This window comes from Dermochelys coriacea, chromosome 3, assembly GCF_009764565.3.
Source record: "Dermochelys coriacea isolate rDerCor1 chromosome 3, rDerCor1.pri.v4, whole genome shotgun sequence".
NCBI lineage: Eukaryota > Metazoa > Chordata > Testudines > Dermochelyidae > Dermochelys > Dermochelys coriacea.
Genome location: NC_050070.1, coordinates 60,458,731 through 60,481,655, shown reverse-complemented (window position 1 = coordinate 60,481,655; position 22,925 = coordinate 60,458,731). Strand labels below are relative to the sequence as shown.

At 38.8% G+C, this 22,925-nt stretch overlaps 1 protein-coding gene across 1 annotated transcript in view; it reads left to right on the top strand.

The window, feature by feature from the left end:
• Positions 1 to 22,925, top strand: part of IMPG1 (interphotoreceptor matrix proteoglycan 1) — an 82,603-nt gene that overhangs the window by 10,464 nt on the left and 49,214 nt on the right. The window contains exons 2-7 of the mRNA XM_043510546.1: positions 4,177 to 4,407; positions 8,951 to 9,117; positions 9,355 to 9,383; positions 14,068 to 14,135; positions 16,276 to 16,370; positions 20,630 to 20,785. Coding sequence (XP_043366481.1) covers positions 4,177 to 4,407; positions 8,951 to 9,117; positions 9,355 to 9,383; positions 14,068 to 14,135; positions 16,276 to 16,370; positions 20,630 to 20,785 — 746 coding nt within the window. The remainder of the gene's footprint in view (positions 1 to 4,176; positions 4,408 to 8,950; positions 9,118 to 9,354; positions 9,384 to 14,067; positions 14,136 to 16,275; positions 16,371 to 20,629; positions 20,786 to 22,925) is intronic.

Genomic DNA, 22,925 nt, shown 5'->3' with positions numbered 1-22,925 from the left:
AATTACCAAAAGGTTTTGTTTCAACATTTTTGAAACAAAAGATTCTGATTTTTCTGTTCAGGACTATAATAGTTTCAGAACCTGTGTTGTAATGTCTGAGATCAGGACTGGGGGAACAGGGATTCTTGATTTTAAATACCTGCACTGAAACTAACTCCCGCCTTGGCCCTGGTGAAGCCACTTTGCCTGTCTTCCTCAATTATGCCCTCTGGAAAATGGGGGAATTATAGCCACCTCCTTCATAGGGTAGTCAGTGAGGATTAGTTAAACATTTGTAAAGCATTACATAAACACTTAAAGTTTATTATTAAAAAGTCACCATACTGTGGCCAACGTTTGCTTTCCTGAACTAGAATTATCATGACAAAATAAAAACCATCTTCCATACGTCTCCTGAAGGTAAAACTGGTACAAATGTCTTTGCCAATTAACAGGTCTAAATAAAAGGGCAAAAGAATTGTGTAGGGCAAGTGTCTTATGAATACACACAACAGTGAAAAATATCCTTCCCCAAAAAATGCTTTGCTTTAAATTAAAATAAATTCCCATATTCCTGGGATTCTTTGGGATATGGTTTCTTCAGAAAGTGTTCTGGGTACTGGGCTTAATAAATATACAATAGAAAATTGGGATGATCTGAGTCTACTTAGATATAAAGGGGGTTGGGGAGTAAGAGATAGGGTAGACTACAGCTTATAGGCACGTCATCACCTGGCAAAGGTCTTGTTATGTATATGTGTATATTTTTATTCAACAGAAGGAGATAAAGATGCACACAAAAACAAGCTGCATAATCCAATGACACATATTCAAGCATGTAAAATGTTTAAGTCATTTAGATACATGTGCCCTTTGGTGAAAATTTCTCAGGTGTATAATTGACAGTTTCCACTAAAGCAGAGGGAGGACAGGGGTCTAAACAAGCATTTCTATCCACAGAGAGTTTGCTCTTCAATTAGCATTCAGTAAAACTCTGGGAAACATTATGAAGAGACAGTGGGTTTTCTAAGTCAAGTTTTATAGAGTTTGACAAGAGAGTAAGCTCACAAGTTCATATAGTAGGAGTCATGTGTACAAAAAGGAATAGGGTCACCTATAAGATGCAAATAGGGTGAAATTCATCCAGGTACGCACAGCCCATGCAAAGCCCTCTGCCCCATTCAGGTCCCACAGTGCCCCTGTGTGTGGAAGGGGGAGATTGTGGCTGGAGTAGCTATAGCAGAGAAGGATTACTCCTGCCCTGAATAGGCAAGCAGAGCTTGAGCTATTGGAGGTGGGTCAGGAGGGTGAGTACATGTAAGTACAATGTAAGTACTGCAGCCTAAAGCCCAATCTTAGCATAGGTGGCACAGAGGAGCTGCAGTAACTATTCCAGCTTTGAAAGGAGATTTTCCATCATAATAGTCTTGTAAATAGAATGGTTCTTAATTCAAGCTAATGCCACAGGGTCAAATCCTGGGGAAGAAGCAAATCCTTCGTGAAAGGTCTTTGCTTCATACAAAAGCTATCATGGGCTTAGTGACAAAATCCTCCATCCCAACTGGTCAGATGGCCTGTGCATCTGGGCCATAACCACAAATACAGCATGTAGGGTGGAGCAGAAAACATAGCCTCCTGCTCTCCCCTCTGTGTGGGCTTTTGGCCTCACCCAGCATATCTCATATCAGCAATCATAACTGAGCACCATTAAAAATATAACTGTGTATTCTTGGTTTGCACCCTGAATGTGGAAACATTAATTCATTCATAAGCTGTGGTGAATCCAAGGACAGGTAAAACATATCAGAAGCACCAATCTATCCCTCTCTGTCTTACCCCTGTCATTTCTTCAGAATATTTTCCATCTTTTTGCTCATTTGCATTGACACATGTCAATAATACATTGATACAAATGTTTACATGATAATAAGTGACCTGCAGTGATTTGATATGACAAATGTTATCATACTGTATCCTCATTTTCACATACCTTGCAGATGATTAGGCAGTTCTACTTAGGCAAGTCTAAAAGTTGCTGCCATGCAACCTGAAATGTGATTTAAAAGGCAAAAACAATTGTGTATTGGCTTTACTTTGTAAATATCCAGCTACTGTATGGTACTCATTGTCACCAAATGGTCAACACTTCACACACACACAAGACTACTACTTATCACACATGTTAACTATAATTATTACTGTAAACTGTAAAAAACAAGTTCCAGATTTCTATACAAGGAGAATTTGATGCTGATTCAGATGTTCATTAAGAACTCAATAATAGCCATGTTTATGAGGAAAGCCTCTTCCATCTCCAGATTTTCCATCCCTTTTTGCCACGTCCAGTATTTCTGCTATTCATTTCCTATCCATTTCCACCCCATTTTTTCTGCAAGACTGTAATTCACTGAGTTCCAAATTATCAAAGTGATGTTATCATCCTTATTTTATTTTTATCTGTCTAAAAACAACTGACAATTTCAGTGGTGCTGGAAGGTAGTGGTGGGGTGCTGCCACCCCTCCTGTCTTGAAATAGTATTAACAAACATCAAATACATGGTTTCCATCATGAGTACCCTCACTATAAAAATTGTTCCAATACCCTGCCTAATTTTGTACTATTTGTTTTAGGCAATTTCTTCAATTCACAGGAAAACAGACTTGCTTTGTTTTACTCTTAATTTTCCAATAGTCTTATTTTCTTGTAAATGTGGTATCTTGGTTTATCACTTTCTCCTCCACTTAGAAAGTATGAACATTTTCCAAACGCATTTGTTGTTTGCAGCCAATTCATCAGCATCCAGGCTACATGCACATTATGTCACCCTCTTATTTTCTGCCTCAAAAAATTTTCCAATTATGTACAGAATTCACCCCTTCCTTTTCACACCAGTTCTTTCAACTAACAATTTATTTATTTTACATTTATGACTAAAGAATATATCAGGCCTATGAAAATGCATCAAAAGTATCCTTAAAAGTGCATTTTGACATCAACATTATAATTTATGCAGCATTAAAGAACAGAATCTAAAATACACCAATTGCTTCACCCAAGGGCTTCTTAATTATCTTCATCAAAAGGCTACTTTGTCAGCTCAGTAAAGTTTATAGATTAGACCTTATTTTTACTGTCTTAAACTTTTTAAAATCAAACTTGAACTGCTGTGTTGTATGATAACATGTTGGATATAATGTAGAAATGGGACAAAGACTAACACGGCTGCTACTCTGAAACCTGCAGAACTCTGGGTCATTCAGAATATAGAGGTATTTGCTATCCTGCAGATAAGTTGAGCGTATTTTGTCACCTTGGAAGCACTATCATTCCGTATAGATATTATTCTCCATAAGACAACACTGAGTAACTAATGATATGACTTTATGCTAACATCTACCATTCACTACAAAGGTTCTTATCACCTCTGTAGTGCCTTCCATCCAAGGATCTAAATGATTATGAAACCCTAATTAAGTACAGCAAGCAATGTCCATCCTCGTTTTTTTCATGAGAAAATTAAGGCACACAGAGATTAAGGGTTAAATTTGCAAAAGCACCTGAAGTGACTTTCAATGAAACTTAGGTTCCCAAAGGCTAGATTTTTAAAGGTATTTAGGTGCCTACAGGTGCCTACTGGGATTTTCAAAATAACTAGGCACTTGAATCAAGGTGAATTGGCACCTAATCACTTAGGCACTTTGGAAAATCCCACTAGCCACCTATATGAATCTTTAGGCACCTAAATACCTTTAAAAATATGGCCCTACATGCCTACATCACTTTTTGAAATGGGACTTAGGCTGCTAAGTCACTTGGGCCCAGATCCTCAAAACTATTCAGGCACCTAACTCTTGAGTTAGGCCCCTAAATACCTTTGTGGATCTGGGCCTTAGGTACTTTAGAAAATTTTAGCATAAGTGTTCTCAAGGTCACACAATGAGCTAGTCAGAGTGGAGAATAAAAATTAGATATCCTAACTCCCAGTTCTAAGGTCGGATCACAAGACCGTACCCATATCAGCACAGTATATCAGCCTGTTTGTTGACATGTTCACAGTATTGCAGGTATTTGAGAACCCTAGTGTTTGGTGTTTAAGATAACGTATTGAAAATAGACCAAAACTTATAGTACATACAGACAGCCCACATACTGTGTGTTTATTTATTCATGTCACTCTATTATTTTACCCCTTACAGAAATCCCTAATAAAATAAATCGTAATGAAGCCAAACAGCTTGCAGATGACTCAGGGTCAGACAAAACAGAAACAACGAAGAGGTCCAGAGTGTCAACCATCAGGAGGATATTTGATATGGCAAAGCATCGAACAAAGAGGTCATCTATTTTCCCAACTGGTGTGAAAGTCTGTCCACAAGAATCAGTGAAGCAGGTTTTAGCCAGCCATCAAGCTTATTATCGGTTAAGAGGTGAGATGATGATTGCACCACATATTCTCTTCTTGTGAATCTTTCCTTTAATTTAAGAAACCCAACAATAGCCCTTTGTCACTCTGTTGTTCTCTAGTACTCGGCAGAAAACTTGGCACTTACTCTTTTTTTAGACTGGTAAAAAGTTGCAGGTACATCACAGTACTGTGGTGGCACAAGGTATGAGCAATCATGAGTGATGAAAACAAGAGATACTAAATTGCTATCATAATCTCCAAGGAAGTTACAATGTGTTCTTGTTTAGCTGATAAAAACCAAATAATGGGTGCACTAACCGGTGGAAAAAGGCCACCTTTTAAAAAGATGTGGCAGATGCCACAGGTTTATTGCCTCCTTCCACCACTGCTCACAAATGCTCCTCTCCTCACTCGCTCCAGCACAGCACAAACTCTAGAAATACTAGGCTGGTCGTAAACACAGTAGAACTCCATTTATCTGAGCCTCCATTATCATTAGAGATGATATATAGTGTTTAAGATATGTGATCCTTTAAATATTAATTGCCACATCAGTCACATAACAAAAATAAAAAGAACAGGAGTACTTGTGGCACCTTAGAGACTAACAAATTTATTTAAGCATAAGTTTCGTGGGCTAAAACCCTCTTGAGCAGATGCATGCAGTGGAAAATACAGTAGGAAGATAGATAGATATATACACAGAGAACATGAAACAATGGGTGTTCTCTATGTGTGTATATAAAATCTCCCCGCTGTATTTTCCACTGCATGCATCCGATGAAGTGAGCTGTAGCTCACGAAAGCTTATGCTCAAATAAATTTGTTAGTCTCTAAGGTGCCACAAGTACTCCTTTTCTTTTTACAGATACAGACTAACACAGCTGCTACTCTGAAACATAACAAAGATAGATGCTCTCAGACCAGAGTATGTATCAGAATCAGTTGTAGGTTTATGGGACACTTTGCAAAGTGAGAGATGCCTGATCTGATGCCATGCAGAACATTCTGGGCAAGAGGAGGGGTTGGCATCTGCCCAGGGATTGAGGCACTTATCAACGGAGTTGGGGTGCCAATCACTAATAGGGGTGCGGATTAGGTGATTATCTTTGTGGATCCATGAACAGTTGGGCCCCCAACTTCATCTTACAAGGTAGAAGAGTATAATCAAAAGTTGTAGGTGTTTGCTGGGTAGAAGTGCTAACAGAATGGGGCCCTGATTCATCACACACTTATATGTTCCTTATCTTCTTCTGTGTTTGGGGCACTTCCGAAATCTTTTCAACAGACCTGCATCCTCGGCTCATTCAAATCACCTCTAAAAACTCACTTCTGCAGCATTGCCTACAAAATTCATGCCCAGATTCATAAAAAAAATTAAACCAATAGAATGTATGTCTGAGTAACTATCAAACAAATAAAAATGTATGGGGTCAGCCCCAAATATAAACTAGTTTATAAAATATTACAGTTAAATTTCATGGTTTTCTTGTATAAGGAGAGAGTAAATAGTCTATATAGATAGATGCATGTCTTCTGCTGAATATCAGATTGGCGGGGTGGGGAGACAGAGAGACCTCACACCATATCATTAATTGCTGGAGACAGCTAAGAGAATCCATTAAGTAGAGCTGCTGTCAGAGCCATTCCTGAGTGCCATGTGATTTTTAGCCCATGAGCTCTGCTTCTGAAATCTCCATCCCTGTTTTTGTTTTGTTTTTTCTTCTTGTGCTCACTTTTATTTTCCCAAGTGATACAGAACAGCAGTGGTTGTTCCACAATGGAGATACCCGTCTCTTTCCTGCCTGCTGCAGCTTGGCATGTAATTTGGTGATTCATCACTGTGGAGTTGTTACTTAACATTTAACAAACAAACCTGTATACATGTAGAAAGAGAAAGAAAACACCGTTGTTTCCAAGGGGCTTTTACCTAAACTAAGTAATTCAATTTTTCTGGAGGTGCTTTGGGAAACAAGGGGAAAGGTACGCAGTTTTAAACATCAGAGTTCACTACTCCTATGACAGAGATTTAATTTCTCTTTTTTCCGGCTTTGAAAAAGCTTAACTCACTCAAAAGCTCCATCTTAGAATACCAGCAATGCTCTTGAATAAGAAGAACACTGGGACAAATTCATCCCTGGTGTAATTGCAGTGAAGTCAATGGAGTTACACCACAGTTGAACTTGATACACTGTGTTGGGCTGAAATTTTTCTCCACAACCTCTTCCACTTGCTTCCCGAGAAATTTGCTCAAATCTGGACTCATCACTGAGTTTGTATTTTTTTTATTGGCATACAGCAACACTACACTGAGGTGATTAAGCTCAAATGCAGCTGGTTGGGTATAGCAGTTTACCACATCTCCAAAACACATAATAAATCAGATTGTATACCTATTCTAAAACACGCTAATGCATGCGCATTACATTTTACATTGTATCACACTTTATAACTGCCTTACTAATTTTTGGTTTCAGAGTAGCAGTCGTGTTAGTCTGTATCCGCAAAAAGAACAGGAGTACTTGTGGCACCTTAGAGACTAATAAATTTATTTGAACATAAGCTTTCATGAGCTACAGCTCACTTCATCGGATGCATTCAGTGGAAAATACAGTGGGGAGATTTATATACAAAGAGAACATGAAACAATGGGTGTTACCATACACACTGTAATGAGAATGATAAGGTAAGGTGAGCTATTACCAGCAGGAGAGCGGGGGGCCATTTCCAGCAGTTGACAAGAACATTTGAGGAACGGTGTGGGGGAGGGGGGAAAAATAAACATGGGGAAATAGTTTTACTTTGTGTAATGACCCATCCACTCCCAGTCTTTATTCAAGCCTAAGTTAATTGTATCCAGTTTGCAAATTAATTCCAATTCAGCAGTCTCTCGTTGGAGTCTGTTTTTGAATTTTTTTGTTGAAGAATTACAACTTTTAGGTCTGTAATTAAGTGACCAAAAAGATTGAAGTGTTCTCCAACTGGTTTTTGAATGTTATAATTCTTGACGTCTGATTTGTGTCCATTTATTCTTTTACGTAGAGACTGTCCAGTTTGACCAATGTACATGGCAGAGGGGCATTGCTGGCACATGATGGCATATATCACATTGGTAGATGCGCAGGTGAACGAACCTCTGATACTGTGGCTGATGTGATTAGGCCCTATGAAGGTGTATCCTGAATAGATATGTGGACACATTTGACAACGGGCTTTGTTGCAAGGATAGGTTCCTGGGTTAGTGGTTCTGTTGTGCGGTGTGTGGTTGCTGGTGAGTATTTGCTTCAGACTGGGGGGCTGTCTGTAAGCAAGGACTGGCCTGTCTCCAAAGATCTGTGAGAGTGATGGGTTGTCCTTTAGGATAGGTTGTAGATCCTTGATGATGCATTGGAGAGGTTTTAGTGGGGGCTGAAGGTGAAGGCTAGTGGTGTTCTGTTATTTTCTTTGTTGGGCCTGTCCTGTAGTAGGTAGCTTCTGGATACTCTTCTGGCTCTGTGCATCTGTTTCTTCACTTCAGCAGGTGGGTATTGTAGTTGTAAGAATGCTTGATAGAGATCTTGTAGGTGTTTGTCTCTGTCTGAGGGGTTGGAGCAAATGCAATAATATCGTAGAGCTTGGCTGTAGACAATGGATCATGTGGTGTGGTCATAGCGGTCAGTAGGTTTCCGGTATAGGGTGGTGTTTATGTGACCATCGCTTAGTAGCACCATAGTGTCCAGGAAGTGGATCTCTTGTGTGGACTGGTCCAGGCTGAGGTTGATGGTGGGATGGAAATTGTTGAAATCATGGTGGAATTCCTCAAGAGCTTCTTTTCCATGGGTCCAGATGATGAAGATGTCATCAATGTAGTGCAATTACAGTAGGGGCATTAGGGGACGAGAGCTGAGGAAGCGTTGTTCTAAGTCAGCCATAAAAATGTTGGCATACTGTGTGGCCGTGCGGGTACCCATAGCAGTGCTGCTGATTTGAAAGTATACATTGTCCCCAAATGTGAAATAGTTATGGATGAGGACAAAGTCACAAAGTTCAGCCACCAGGTTTGCCGTGACAGAATGTCTCTAAGGTACCACAAGTACTCCTTTTCTTTTTACTAATTTTTGTAACCAATCCCTGTACAGAGCCTGAACCATCCACAGGCTGCAAAATATGATAATAAGCAAAGCTGCAGTTGCAAGCTTATCACACACTACTCTTCTTACTATTTCTTTATTTACTAACTACATGTATTTTACAAGGCCACTTGTGAATTTATGCTTTGTCCATTGTTAACATGTTTCCTTACTTCTGTTTTCTTTCATTGTTCATACAAGGTGTACATGTTGTAGCAAGAAAGTGCTTGCTAGCATTCAGAGGCTCAGACCTTCAGTGTGAAGACAAATAAATGTCAACTCAAATAAACATGAAAACTGCAAAAAAAAAATCTTCCGTTAAATTCACGGAATGAAAACAAAAAATCTGAAATGCAACAGAGAATTAGCTCTTGCTTTTAGAGTATGTGGAAGTTGGCCTGGAAGTTTTCTGTATGGTTTAGTACATCCATCCCTGACCCTGCTCTGCTTCTTCAGTCTGCCAGGAAGCTGTATGGGAAGCCTTTCGGATCTTTCTGGATCGGATTCCTGATACAAATGAATATCAGAACTGGGTCAATGCCTGCCAGCGAGAAACCTTCTGCATATTTGACATTGGCAAAAACTTCAGCAACTCCCAGGAACATCTGGAGATAATCCAACGGGTAAGAACGACTGAACTTTCTTTAGAAATGTGAAGATTTCCGAGATTCCAGCCCTTAAATGTCATGCATAAGGGTAAGAACTAACATAGACAAGGGAGGGTACACTGCGAAAAATCAAAATTCACTGGGTGAAAAAAGAGTGGTGTTAACAATAAAATAAACAGAAGGACTAACAGGCTTCTCGTGTTTGACTGAATACACCCGCTGGTAAAAATTTTTTTTTTAATCTTTTTGCAGCGAGTAAAACATAGACCCTTCCAGGAAAGGTAAGTAAAGCAAAAGTAGAATACTCGCCAGTTGATGCTACTGCCTTTTTTGAAAAAGGTATGTGCAGATTTATGTGGATGTGAGAGAATGCATGCATGTACAGAACCCCGGTATGCACTGTGTGTAGTATACGTGAGACAGCTGTGTGTTTTGTACAATAATAGAGCCCCATATAATTAAGGCTGTGCAAAAGTCTTAGCTAATACCTGTTTACTTTGCAACATCATGAAAAATTCTCCTAGTTTTGTGTGACCATGAGGTTCAGATGAGGCCAAAGCCTCTGCTAGAATAGGTGTCATGAGAGATATGACTAACACATATACATACCACAAAATTCTCTGCAAAACCTTAACGTTAAATAAAAAGAAAACAGAGAAAAGAGAAATCATTGGTGTGGGAAAAAGTCAGGCATTCCATGGTTTGATTGTAGGGGTTCTAATCACTTTTGCTGCATTCTACAAGAAAGTGCAAATCCTGTGCTTTAATTCAAAAAATTAAGCTTCCCCATAATGAAGATATGCTTATCTCAGTGTTAACTGATGTTCAGCTATCCTGTAAATCCTACCATGCAGAAAATTGTCTCTACATTGGCTTTAAGGGCTTGTCTACACTGGGAAATTTACAGAAAGAGCTATTTCAGAATAATAGTGCCTTTTTCAGATGTACCTTAATCCACTTCTAGAATAGCTATTTTGGTAAATTCCCAACCATAGACAAGCCCTAAACATAGCAGTTGGAGAAACTTAGCCTTTCCCCATTGCAATGAGCTCAGTTAAATGGGTCATCACTTGGGACCATCTGCAGACCAACTTTATTAAGTGCAAGTGTTTCCTTGGATCCTTTTCTTTTTAATTAAACCCCCCCCCCCCACACACACACACACACACATAAGGTAAAAACTATGTTAAAGGAACACTGTTGACTTAAAGTAAATTTACTTTTTGAAACTGACAAGCAGTTTCCCATGATAACCTACTCAAATCCCCCTGCCAATCTTAGAGATTCTCAATAATCAAATTCCCCTATTTTTAAAAAGTTTTTCTCTTCCTATTGCTATGAGAAAGATGCAAACAAACAACATGATGGCAATGATTAATTAACTTACTATATGAAAAGTGCAGTCAAATGCAACAGAAAACAAACTGAAAAATGTTTCTTCTTGAATCACTTTAAAATGATTGTATCCTTATCATGTCACTTGTAACAACAGAAGTAATATTTTTAAATTAAGGTTCTCCCTTTAACATGACGTTGAAGTTATGCAGTCATTGCCTTTTAAATACAAACCAGGATATGCAAAACTTAAGATTCTAACACAGCAACAGTAAGTCAGTTATGTTGGATATATGTAACATTTTCCATTTCTATTTTTCTGAGTTCATGTGTAGCTTAATATATTATTTGTTGTCATAAAAATATATTGCATAAAATATATAAGATGTACATAGCTGGTGAGTTCACATTGCTGTTGGAATCTTAAGCTTTGAAAAAAATTGTTGTGATTTTAACTGTTCAACTGTTTAATTTTTTACTAGTGTTATTTTGTTATCTCTGTGTAGATATACAGACCCTGTATGTGCTGTATACATATGAACATGCCTCAGGTGAAATCCTGGTCACATTGAAGTCTGGCAAAATTCTTATGGACTTCAAGTGAAGCCAAGATTTTAGTCCTTGTGTGCATATTCTTTATGAAGGGTATATATTTTAGTAGAGATACCTTTAGTGTGTGTGTGTGTGTGTGTGTGTGTGTGTGTGTGTGTGTGTGTGTGTGTGTGTGTGTGTGTGTGTGTGTAAAAGAAATGGCACGTTTCAATAAGATAAGATTTATTCCAATCGTGATTTTTTTTAGTTTGATTAAGAAGCAATTTAAATTATTGTTTTGAATGCTACAGTGAGTTGAAGCTCTTTCTTCCAGGATACAAAAATTGTTCATAGTTCACTAGAAGCCACAGAAAGATGTATTATGCAATATATATGATATATTAGCTGAAAAGATAACCCCCTCCCAGCTTCTTTCCATGCAGCTTAAAAATAAGTAGGTAAATTATTACAGTCCTATCTAAGAGATGTAATGGTAGATGCTTGGCAGACAACAGACCATCACCAAAATTCAATGGGATAAACTCCTAGAAAATTATATATGGTGCATGAAAACTAAAAAAAACATGTAGAGAAATAAGGAAAGGGCCGACCCTTGCTTAAAACTCCTCAGTACAAACTGAGAAATTTATACGTCAATTTCAGGTATATCACTGCTATTGTATATAATTTATTTATTTATAATATTTATTCATATTGAAAAACTCTAGGTACCCAATTCTATAACAGTTTTAATCCACTGAAATTCCATTAAAGTTAATGGAATACACTCACATAAAACAAGTGTAACAAAATAGAAGTTCAGGTCCTACATTAAGAGAACATCAGGACTACAGGGTAAAACCCTCAAAAGGCTGAAAATGACAAAATTAAGTTGCATGCTTAGTTGTACGTAAATATTATGGTACAGTCTTAATCATGTAATTATCTGGTTGTTGAATTACTAGAATATAATTTCGTACAATTGTTTGTACAACTCTAGTTGTATAATCAACTCTAGTATAATCATGTGTGGCAACTTGTAATATTTTTTCATTGTTATGAAATACATTGTTATCATTGTCACAATGTCCTTAGTGATTTTGATTTAACTTTTCTGCTTTCTTAGGTATGTAGTTTAATAATGTAAGGCCTGATTAAATTCCCATTCACGTCAGTGCAAATGTCAGCAGCCACTCAGTATACATGGGCTGAAGTGGCTAATTATGAAGCTAATTTCCAATGCTCGCATGTACAGCACAACTTTCCTTTTGTGCAGTTCAGAGGATGAGGCAGATAACAATGAAGTTATTTGTATTTTAGCTGAGAATTTTAGCTGAAGATGTAGGTGGCTATGGCTCTATGCTATTAAACCTGTTCTTTACTACTGAATTGTTTGGAGGAATGATTTCATGTACCTTTTATGGATTCTGCCAAGCACAGATTCGTACTCAGTGCTAAAATATGCTACAATACATATCTAAGTTTCTAGAAAAAAACATGGTATTATGTTCTGTTCCCACCATACAGGATATTCAGAGAATGATTCAAAGAATCTACTGTCCAGCTGCTCTAATTTTTTCATGGTATAACTAAGTTATTAAGTTAGTTATTTGTGCATGTGCAGCATGACCTGCCTTGGCTACATATGCTAAGAGCTTAGTGTTGTCATCATTAACAAAATACTTTGCATATGCAATGTATTTTCTCTCACTCAGATCAGTTTTTACTAGAACACGCCACTCATTGGCATTTCCTCCATAAAAGCAATTTTCCCTCAATTTGGTATATTCAATAGTGTTATCACATGACATCACAGCCACCATCCTTCCAGCCAAGGGAGATTGGACATATTGCTAGCATAGGATGTCATACTTCTTTTTTACTTAAAAGAGTACCAGCAATTCAAAGCATATGTGAGGCATTTCCTCCTTTTTCCAGTCTAATCTTGTCTAGCTTGGGGAAAGAGACTTCTATTGAATTCAGATGTCCAGTTTGGTAGTACAAAAAACTGCCTCCATATCACCAGAAATTATTTTAAATACCAATAATGTAAGATAGACCACTGGTAAAATGTAATAGATATAATTCAGGCAGCCAGCTGGCAGAGCTAGATTAAGTCAGGACTTTGTGCTCTTAAACTCTGGTCTTGCATAGATCTGGTGTGCCATGGAGGTGCCATTCCTGTATTTGAAGAAAAGATGGGGCCAGAGCTGCAAAGTTCAGATCTGGATTTGAATCTAAACTTTCTCAAAGTTCTGGGGTATCTGGTTTTAGGCCTATCGTAGACAGGCCTATGATGTGTGGCTCCAGATCAGAATCCAAACTTTCCTATAATTCAGGAAGGTTTTGATCACAGGATCTGGTTTAAGACCAGACCATTATGAGTTTAAAGGGGATCAATGACAGCCATCTGACTGCCGGTGGTCTGACAACTGATTCTCACTACCCTCCCCACCCTCCTTAATTAGCCAGGAAAAATATAAGAGGTATAGTATAGTAGGAGTCCAATGGCTCCAAGATGAGAATTCTAAAGAGATGCTCAGACCATGCTTCATGTCATGACCAGCAAGGGAGAAAATATTTGGTTTAGAAAATATTCATACACAGAGAGTTATTGACTTGGGACCCAATTCAATTCTGACTTAAGTCAAAGGCAAAACTTTCACTGACTTCAGTCAGCAAAGAAATAGGCCCGAAACAGCTATTGTATGTATAATCTGACTATATGCTATTATCACATTTTACAGGGCCCACTCTCTTTATGATTATTCATAGAATTAATGAAATTTCACAAGCAAGCTCATGTTAGGTGTGGTATTCATACAACTACATAGTGTATATCACATAATAGTTTCTTAGTGAAAGGAGGAATGTTACGCTGGAAAAAGGACAAGTATGAGTAATATAAATTCCCAAATAAAAAAGCAATTGATTGCTCCACTGCCTTATTTAGAATGTAATCAAAATATTACATTAAAAATAACTTCCTTTGTTTAAAACTGCATTTAATGTAGAAGCCAAAATTTCATTATATTCCTGTTGATAATGACACTGCATTCATGCTGGCCATTAAATCATTCCTTTCTATTTGATTAATAGGAAAGATGAAATATCTACAGAAAAGACAGGTGGCAAAAAGCTTGAGGACATTTCTTCCCTTTCTACAGGTAAAATTTAAACTGCTTGCCCATTAGCACAAAATTGTAAGAAACAATTACCGTTAGAATTTAGAAGGCTGTAATTTGGTGACCGCAACAAAAGTAAAAAATGTTCAGTTAGGTACAACCAAAAAAAAATGTTTTAGCAAAATGATCTATACCGAGAACATTAGGATTTCTGTGTAGTGTACCTGGACATTCAGACAAAAAAAAGTATTACTCTAACTTGGTTTCTCGCATTATTTTCCATTCCGAGGGTGCACTTTAACAAACTTCACCTTTTCTAGTTTGATTTGCATCTAATAAGATGTCACATTGCTCATTTTGTTTCACTTATAAAATAATGTTTGGCATTTGAGCTGTTGTATTTTGTTAGCCAAAATCAGCAGACTAGGATATACCAATATAATTCTTTATTTTCAAGTGGCCAGCCAGAAAGTCATATTGATCTCAGCATATTAATTCAAGCTTTTATTTAAAAGCTGTGGCAAGAAAGAATGTTAGCAGGTGCAATGTGTTTCAAGGTTTGAAAAGTAGTTTTTTTAAAATGGTAAAATATTGAAATTGAAAACTGTAAATATTAGCAGCTTAGTGAAGTAAATGGTCAATCATTATATTTTCTTTATTGATTTGTGTATTATAGAAACTTCTTAAAACTGACTTTAACCAAGGTGTTTCTAATATTACAAATTAATTTGGTTCCAATGGGAAAATTCAAGTATTTTTCCCGAAAGCATCTTATTACTTTAAATTGACTACTAGAGAAAGATATTAGTTTGTCATATGGAGCACCCTCCAGCAACACACTGCAGCAGAACAGGTGTGCTGCCTCAGTTTCCCTCCTTCAGAAGCCCAGTAACTCCACACCAAGCTCTCTCTGCCTCAATAACACCCCTGCTCCAAAAATTGTATAAAATAGTCCATAACAAAAGACCCAAAACATAGTCCATTTATCACCCCCCCCAGTGCATGTAGTCCATAAAATACCACCACATGTTGTCCTTTGACACCCTCTACCCCGCCCCCACCACCACGCACGCACGCACACACACACACACACACACACACACACACACACACACACACTTCAGCATTTTGTGTCACACCTGGGCCCTTTGTGGGTCTTCTCTTATCTTTCTCCCAGGACAACCACCCCCACCCTTCCAGCTGGAATGCAAGCCTGCTCTTCCCAGCAGAACGGCCTTTCTTCTTGCAGTTCATCCTCACCATCCACCACTTCCCCTTTTCTATTAACCTCTCAGATCTCAGACAGACCAAGAGGCAGGCCCTTCCACTGTTCCCCTAACTCCAGCTCTGCAGCGAGGAGACATCTGCAGTGAAGTCCTCCACTGCTCCCTTGCCTTAAGCTCTCTTTGGCTTCAGCTCTTTGGCATACAAGTTAGCATGCAACTCTGCTGCTTTCTGGCCTTCAGCCCTCTGGCCCTGTCTTGGGAAGGTTAGCCATCAAATCGCTCTACTGCTCTCCTGCCTTTGGCCCTCTCCCAGGAACAATCTACTGCTTCCTTCAGGGACCTTCTACACTTTCCTTGTCCCTGGAAAGTTCTCATCTGCCAATCTCTCCCCTCTAGGGCCCACATGCCCTCTTTTAAGCTATTTGGGGGCACCTTACCAGACACAGGTGCACTGGCTTCTTTCCTCTTAAAAAGCCAGTCATGCTGTGATACAGTCATAGAAACAAGGTTTGTAAGTGTAAAATCAAATATACACATTAATTTACCATGTAATAAGGACATTTAGCAGAATATGTGTATTGTATGCCATTATATACATATATCCAAGTCCTCCGCTGTACCTTGGCCTTGGCCCTCAGCTTCAGCTCTCTGGCTTAGAAGTTTGCAGAGTTAAACTCTGCTTACAGTTACTCATATGCAACCCCAATATATCAATATTTATGATATTAATGAAAGGCCATATATTATACACAGAAAAAAGACTTTCAGTCATGCCTTAATTCATTATCACATTTCAACAGCCCAAGCTTCTCTCTCTCTCTCTCACACACACACATACGAAATTAGGAAGTGCATTTTCTGTCAGTTGGTAGCTAAGCAACAGAGAAAGGTGACTTATTTTTGCCATTTTGCTAATGAATGTCCCTTTCTCACTTCCTTTTTATTTTAAATCCCAGCAGGTGCCCCTAATGTATCTCCACCTCCATATGCATCAGCTCCTAATGGCACACTACGCAATGAAATTGTCAATGACACAAAGACTCCTGTGAAGGTGAGGACGGTCTAATATCCTATTTACTATTGGTTCACCTCTCTTTACACTAACATAGCAAATAAATATATAAATGTTGTTTGTAGAATTCTGCAGTTCACAGCCATTAATGCTTTTTTCTGTTCACTTCAATTAAGATTCAAGGGTTTTATTAGCCTCTCTTCTATAAGCTAATCATGAATAATAGTTCCTGCTCATGAGTGTCCAAAATATACAAACATTATAGTTCTTTGAGGCATATTTCTCCCTCTTTTTTTTTTTTTGAATCAAGGATCTTAGGCCTAATTACACAATTTTGTAATCCCTCTGTTTTATGTAAAATCAATGAAAATTCACACTCTGAGCTCTGTACTGCATAGTGGAACAGGCAAGAGTATCGCCACTCCATCCATTTCTACCTTGTTAGCAACCAAGTGTGACACAGAAATCTTCCCCAACAGCTCTCCAGAGCAAACAGGCACCAAGGGCTTCAGAGGTTCAGGGATACAAAGAATCCCATGTTACTGACAGAAATACCTCTATGCACCCCTGGAAAAAAACTGTGACTGGCTTTTAAAAACTCATCTGCATAGGCTTTTCATTCTACTTAGGCAGTGAAATCAGGGAAATTGCAACTGATTGTTTCTTTTCTATCACTACTATCAATAACATTTAATTCACTGGGGCAAAGCAGACAAAAAAGTTTTAATTCGTTTAGGGCCAGTTTTTTTAAAGGTAGTTAGGTGCCTTGTTAAAGTGAGGCACCTATGTACCTTTAAAAATCTGGCCCTTAACTCTTTATTATCTGCAGAGGGGAAAGAGCTGGGCAAAAGTCATTTGTTTCTAGTAATCCAGAGCCCCTAATACACTTCAAAATAAATTAAGGTTTCCATGTTGTAGGCTCTCTCTCCATTCTCCCTTCACCCACGTCCTTGGTAGTAGCCCCCTCATGGAACTGCTTCCAAGAGCAATGGTAGTAGTGATAAAAATTTATGTATTCTTTGGTCTTGCACTTGTTGTAGACAGACACCGAATCATCCACCTCTCTTTCTGACAAGCCATTGAAACTACTGACTTTTGTATGCACTGCATACAACATATGTTAATCTAAAACTGAGGCATCTTGATGAATAATTGCACAACACCACCGCTCGTGCTGTGCCACTGCAGAATATGCTGGCAGAGACATACACTTGGTTTCACTTATCCTTGATTGTATGTAAAGTGCTCCTTGTGTCTCTTTCTGCTCTGTCACCATCATAATAGAGCAAGTCTCTTGTTCTGCTTGTTCCTGGCAGCTACCAAAACCCAGGTGTTCAGTTCTGGGACAAATCTCTCCAGCAGCCCAATGCCAACCTAGTTGACAGTGAAAAAGAAAACCCACCTGTCTGTGGGACTAAGGCGGATCAGCCTGCAGTTCTTTTGGGTCATATCTCTTGATTTATATACTTCCTGTAATATCGTCTTGTACACGAGGCAAAAGCATTTTTGGCTTTGCACAAAGGCTGAAATGTCCTTGAGCAGTATAAAAAGAGGTCGCATTTTTTAAGTATTAACAATATGTTCGATACTGTACAAGACAAAGACAATGGCACAATGGTCCTTGCTCCAAGTTCCTTACATTTTTAACAGGCAGATAATAGAAAACCCACTGGGAAACAGAGAAGATAGTACACTTTTACAGCATTTATTTTCAAATACAATTGGCTTGGCAACGGAATTGTACTAATATGGGTCAGTGTTACTTACCACAGGAGTCTTGAAGAAGGATTTGAAACAGAAGAAGGTTGGAATTTTTACACTGACTTTAGAGATGCCTGTATTCCAAAGGTATCCAGGAGCAACATCTATAATACCAAGTTGTAAATTAACAATTTGAACAATTTACCAAGGGAGATGGTGGATTCTCCATTACTTGAAATCTTTAAAGTTTGAGGATGCAGTTCTCAAAAGCACACAAGTCCATTGACCTGAATGCTCCAATTCAGGCACAAGTTAGCAGGCTTGATACAGGAATAACAGGGTGAAATTCTATGGCCTGTGTTATGCAGGTCAGACTAGGTGATCATAAAGGACTCTTCTAGCCTTAAAAATATATGAAAAAATAACACTAAATATGGGCTAAGTTCAAAATTCTTTCTGAAAGGGCCAAAAGTGTTTCCCTCCTCCTGCCTCCCCAATGGGCAGTGCACTTTAGCTGGTTAATGAAGTGTTGTGTTTAAAATCATACTATTAAAGTGTCTAACAACAAATTAAAAACAACAGTAGCCCAAATTCTGTTCTCATTTGCACCTCTGCAGTTTTGCCAACCTCAAGAGATCAAAAAGCATGCGCTGGATTCTCTAAAGAGAGCAAAAGTGATGAAACAGATCCCCAAAAAATCATATTTGCCCTACAAACCACATTTTTAGTCTGTCTGACTTTTTAAACTCTCCTCTACTGTATAATAATTTCAGGTTGAAAAATCCATTTTTAATGCATACAATATGCATGCCGCTCCCTAGCTGCTCAGATGGAAACTCCACTTGCCTTCTCCTCACCAATAAGAAAGGGGAACTGCCTTCACTTCCTATTTCTTTCTTGACTCCTACCCTCACCTGCCTCGCTGTCTCCCAGGGCTTTTCCTTTACCTGGATCCCAAGTAAAGGAGAAGTCCTAAGGCAGTGGAAGAAGGGAAGTGCTGCTGGTTGGTCTGAGGCTCAGGACCTCACAGCAGCTTTTCCCTGACTCCCCTCTTCACTGCCTCCCATTGCCCCTCTCTCTGCTCTAGGGTCATACCTGAAGGCAGGGCTCAGGGGTAGGGCAGGTCTGTGTCTTTAGCCTAAAGGATCTCACACAGAGCTCTGCCCACATGCCCAGAACTGAAGAAAATCACAGAATTGGAGGAGCATCTCATGTTATCTCGACAGCTCCTCCTGCAGGCACCAAAATCCCATGACTTGTGATCAGTTCGTGAGAGTTAGGAACACCACCTCCCTTGGCTGCTAAGAGGGGACTTCCCTTACCCACCACTACCCCTAGGCTGAGGATGCTGCCAGTCTATCCCCTCCATCCACCACTGCATCACTGTCCACTGCAACCTGCTCAACCTACCTCCTACTCTTCAAAACCCCCATCCCGTCTCCCCTGCAACCACTAAACTTCTGCTCCTCCCAGTGCCCTGCTCCCCCTCACTCTCCCCAGTCACCCTTCACAGTGTGTCTGCTGCTCCTCACTGTCCCTGTATCCTATCTAGCCCCCTGAACCACAGAGTGGCAGCCATTTTGCCTGGGGACATGTTTTCAATCTTACTGAAAACAGAGGAAGGCAGCAGCCATCTTTATTAAGAGCAGCCTCACTTTTTCTTGCAGATAGCCTTCAGGGAAATGGCAGTCATCTAGCTGCTCCACTGACAGTTATAGGAGATCGTGGACATTTTGAATGAGGGAAAATTCATAAATAGTTGCCTTTCACCATGTTTTCATAAGATAGGTAAAAAAAAAATCCCAAAATTGCTAGAGTTGCAATAAAATCAAAAGAGTTGGCAATGCTGCCTTTGAACCTAATTGTGAATAAGGTTAAACAGTGGTAAACAAAAGCAGAATGTTTGTATGAAGTGCTAAAGGCAACTACATGAGCAAGCTGAGACACAGCGAGGTTCAAACCTATGTTGTTTCCACAAAAAACTTTATCTGACCCTTACGCAGATGTCAGAAAAATTGCCAAAAAAGTGGGGAGAGGAAAAAGGGAAGATACAGTTCTATATTGCACTCGAATGATGGTGGGATCTCAAAAAAAATGTATAACACCATTCATTTTGTAACAGAGGGCCTGATTCTCTTATCACATACAATGGTGTAAACCAGAATTAACTCCCTTAAGATACAGTGAACAAAAACTTTTATAAGTGGGGGAAGAATCAGGCCCAATAGTAAGACTTTTTTTTTTCTTTAAATGGAGTAAAGTCCCCTTCCCTAGTCTGGAGGCAGCTGCCATTTTAAGCCTGCTTCATAGGAGAAACATAGCATGCTTTCTGATGCAGTCATTACTTTTGTTCTTTCTTGTTCTGTGATCTCCCTGAAAACACTTTGTGGAGTAAACATATCGGCTAACTCTGTGCCAAAATGAATAATTTAAAAATAATAATTAGAAATCCTTTTGATAAGATATATTTGAGAAACCTCTTCTGTAGCAAGAATAAAAAGTCTTTGTACCCATTAAAGGTACTAAAATGTTTAAAGAAATTACTTTGTCTTCTTATTTTCCCTCTATGAAGCTCATTTCCTCTCCCTTTGTCCCAGGGGCTGGAGCCAGAGGTCACTAATACAGTCCCAGAACTCCCAGTGGAACAGATGGTGGAGTTCAGTGTCACTCTCATTAATCAGGAGTACACAACAGAGCTGAATGATCCCAACTCCCCACAATACCAGGAGCTAGCGGGAAAATTTCAACATCAGGTAAGAGGGTTGACCCAATGCTAAAGAATGGGTCTTGTACCTGACATTTGTTTATAATAAGAAACAACTGCATCATATTCACAATGTTAAAAACAAAGTATCACATACATTGGAGACCTCTCAGAGTACTATATTACTATACTATATTACAGAGTACTGTCTTATAAAAGAACAGTAATATCTTACAATAATGTAGGTTTCCATGGAATTGCTGCAGGTTACCATGGGACATTAACACAGGAATTCAATAGTTTCTGCTGTACTTCATGGTCTCTTAATCAACACAAAATCCTTCCTAAACTTCAGGCCAATATCAAATTAGTGCAACAAGAATTGTTGAAGAAAAGACTGCCACAGAAGGTTTTACTTTCCTGCCACAAACGTGGATGCCCCAGCATTACAAAATTATTAGTATTATAGTATTAGTAGTAGGATGACATATTGGTATTATTCTTTACATTCAGTCATTCATATGAGCCCTGGCCAGAACTAAGCATGTACAACCATATAGTAAACAGATAGGGGCAGGTCTTCAGCTATGTATAGATTGTCATAGTTCCATGGAATCAAGGGAGCTATGACTAACTTCCACCTGCTGAAAATCTGCCCATGAGCCTTGAATACTTTGTTTCAAAGCATAAAGTCTTTCCCAAGCTTTTAGATTGTAAGGTCTTCAGGGCATAGACTGTCATCTATGTTTGTACAGCCCCTAGCACAATAAGGGCCTGCTCTTGTTGATAGCTCTAGGTGCTACTGCAATATAAATAATAAATAGGAACTGCCCTCATTTGAAACAGACAACTCCTATTGTCCCTGCCTGTTGCACTTTCCCCCAAGCATAGACATCTCTTGCTTGGAATATCTGTTCATCTATCAATCTAACAAGAATTCCGGCATCTGTTCAGTGGCATATATGCAGATAACCAATCAGCAGAGCATTAGCCCCACTTCAACATTAGGAAAGTCATTTGGGCCCAATCAGGAATTAATGGACAGTGCTTTGTAGTAATTTAATTTTCACAATAAACCTAATTAGCCATTTAATTCAAATGTTGAAAGAAATTAGCTACTGTTGTCTGAACTACTTTTCAGAGCAAGCAGCCAAGGGACTGAAAGCACACCACCTCTTCTAGTTATTTTACTGTGAACTAGAGCAACAGTGGTGTATTTATACCATTAATAATGCTAACTGCATCTTCAGTTAGCAATTTCATAGTTAGCACATAATGATGAGGTGGTATCCAGGAGGCTTCCTTAATAAAATTAACCAAAAGTTAGTGCCAGTTTCTCCAGTGTTCCTTTGTGAGTTCTCCACAGCTATACTCAATCAATTGCAGATACTCACAATGAAACTGCAAAGGGAATATTGACAGAGCTAATAAGCAGCTGCTTCTCCCAAGATATCTAAGTGTATCTCATTAGCAAAGGTTGCTTTCAGACTTTCCTTTGTAACACATATACTGGGGCTACCTAATATCTCTTTGGTTGCTTTGTTTGGGAGTTTCTACAGTATTTTCATAAGAAAGAAACAAGAGAAAAGGGGTTTTGATTATTAAAGTATCTTCCTTTTTGTGAAACTTCATCATACCATTTTAAAGGCTATGCAGCTATGTTTCTGACATGCAGTACTGAACAGTAAAACAGTTCACATGCTAGCACCATATGGGACAGCTGGCATGCCTTTCTCCAAATATAGTACACGGGGAGGCAAAGGGTGATCTTATCACCAGGTAGAATTGGAAGTGCATTAGTGGAGTGAGGGTAAGCAGGTTAGAATTAGCAGTGTGAACTCAACTAGCTCTGAAACCTCATCCACAAATTCTAATTCAGCTCTTTTTAGGGAGGGGACTGTTGGGACCCAAACATCCATGAGTTCATAACATAGCCCAAAACATAGCAAAGGAGATTTAAGTCACTGTAGATGTTTGTGGCACAAATGTGAACACTAACAACTTTGCATAAACTTGGATGAAAATGAAGTTCACATATGTTTGTTTATGTAGACAAACTAACTTTTGCTTGGAGAATGCAGGAAATAAGACACCACACATATGATTAAAGCAATGCTGAAATTTTATTGATTATAACACAAACAGAACCAAGGAAGGACTGCAAAGAGTGCCCTGCTAACAAGTAACCA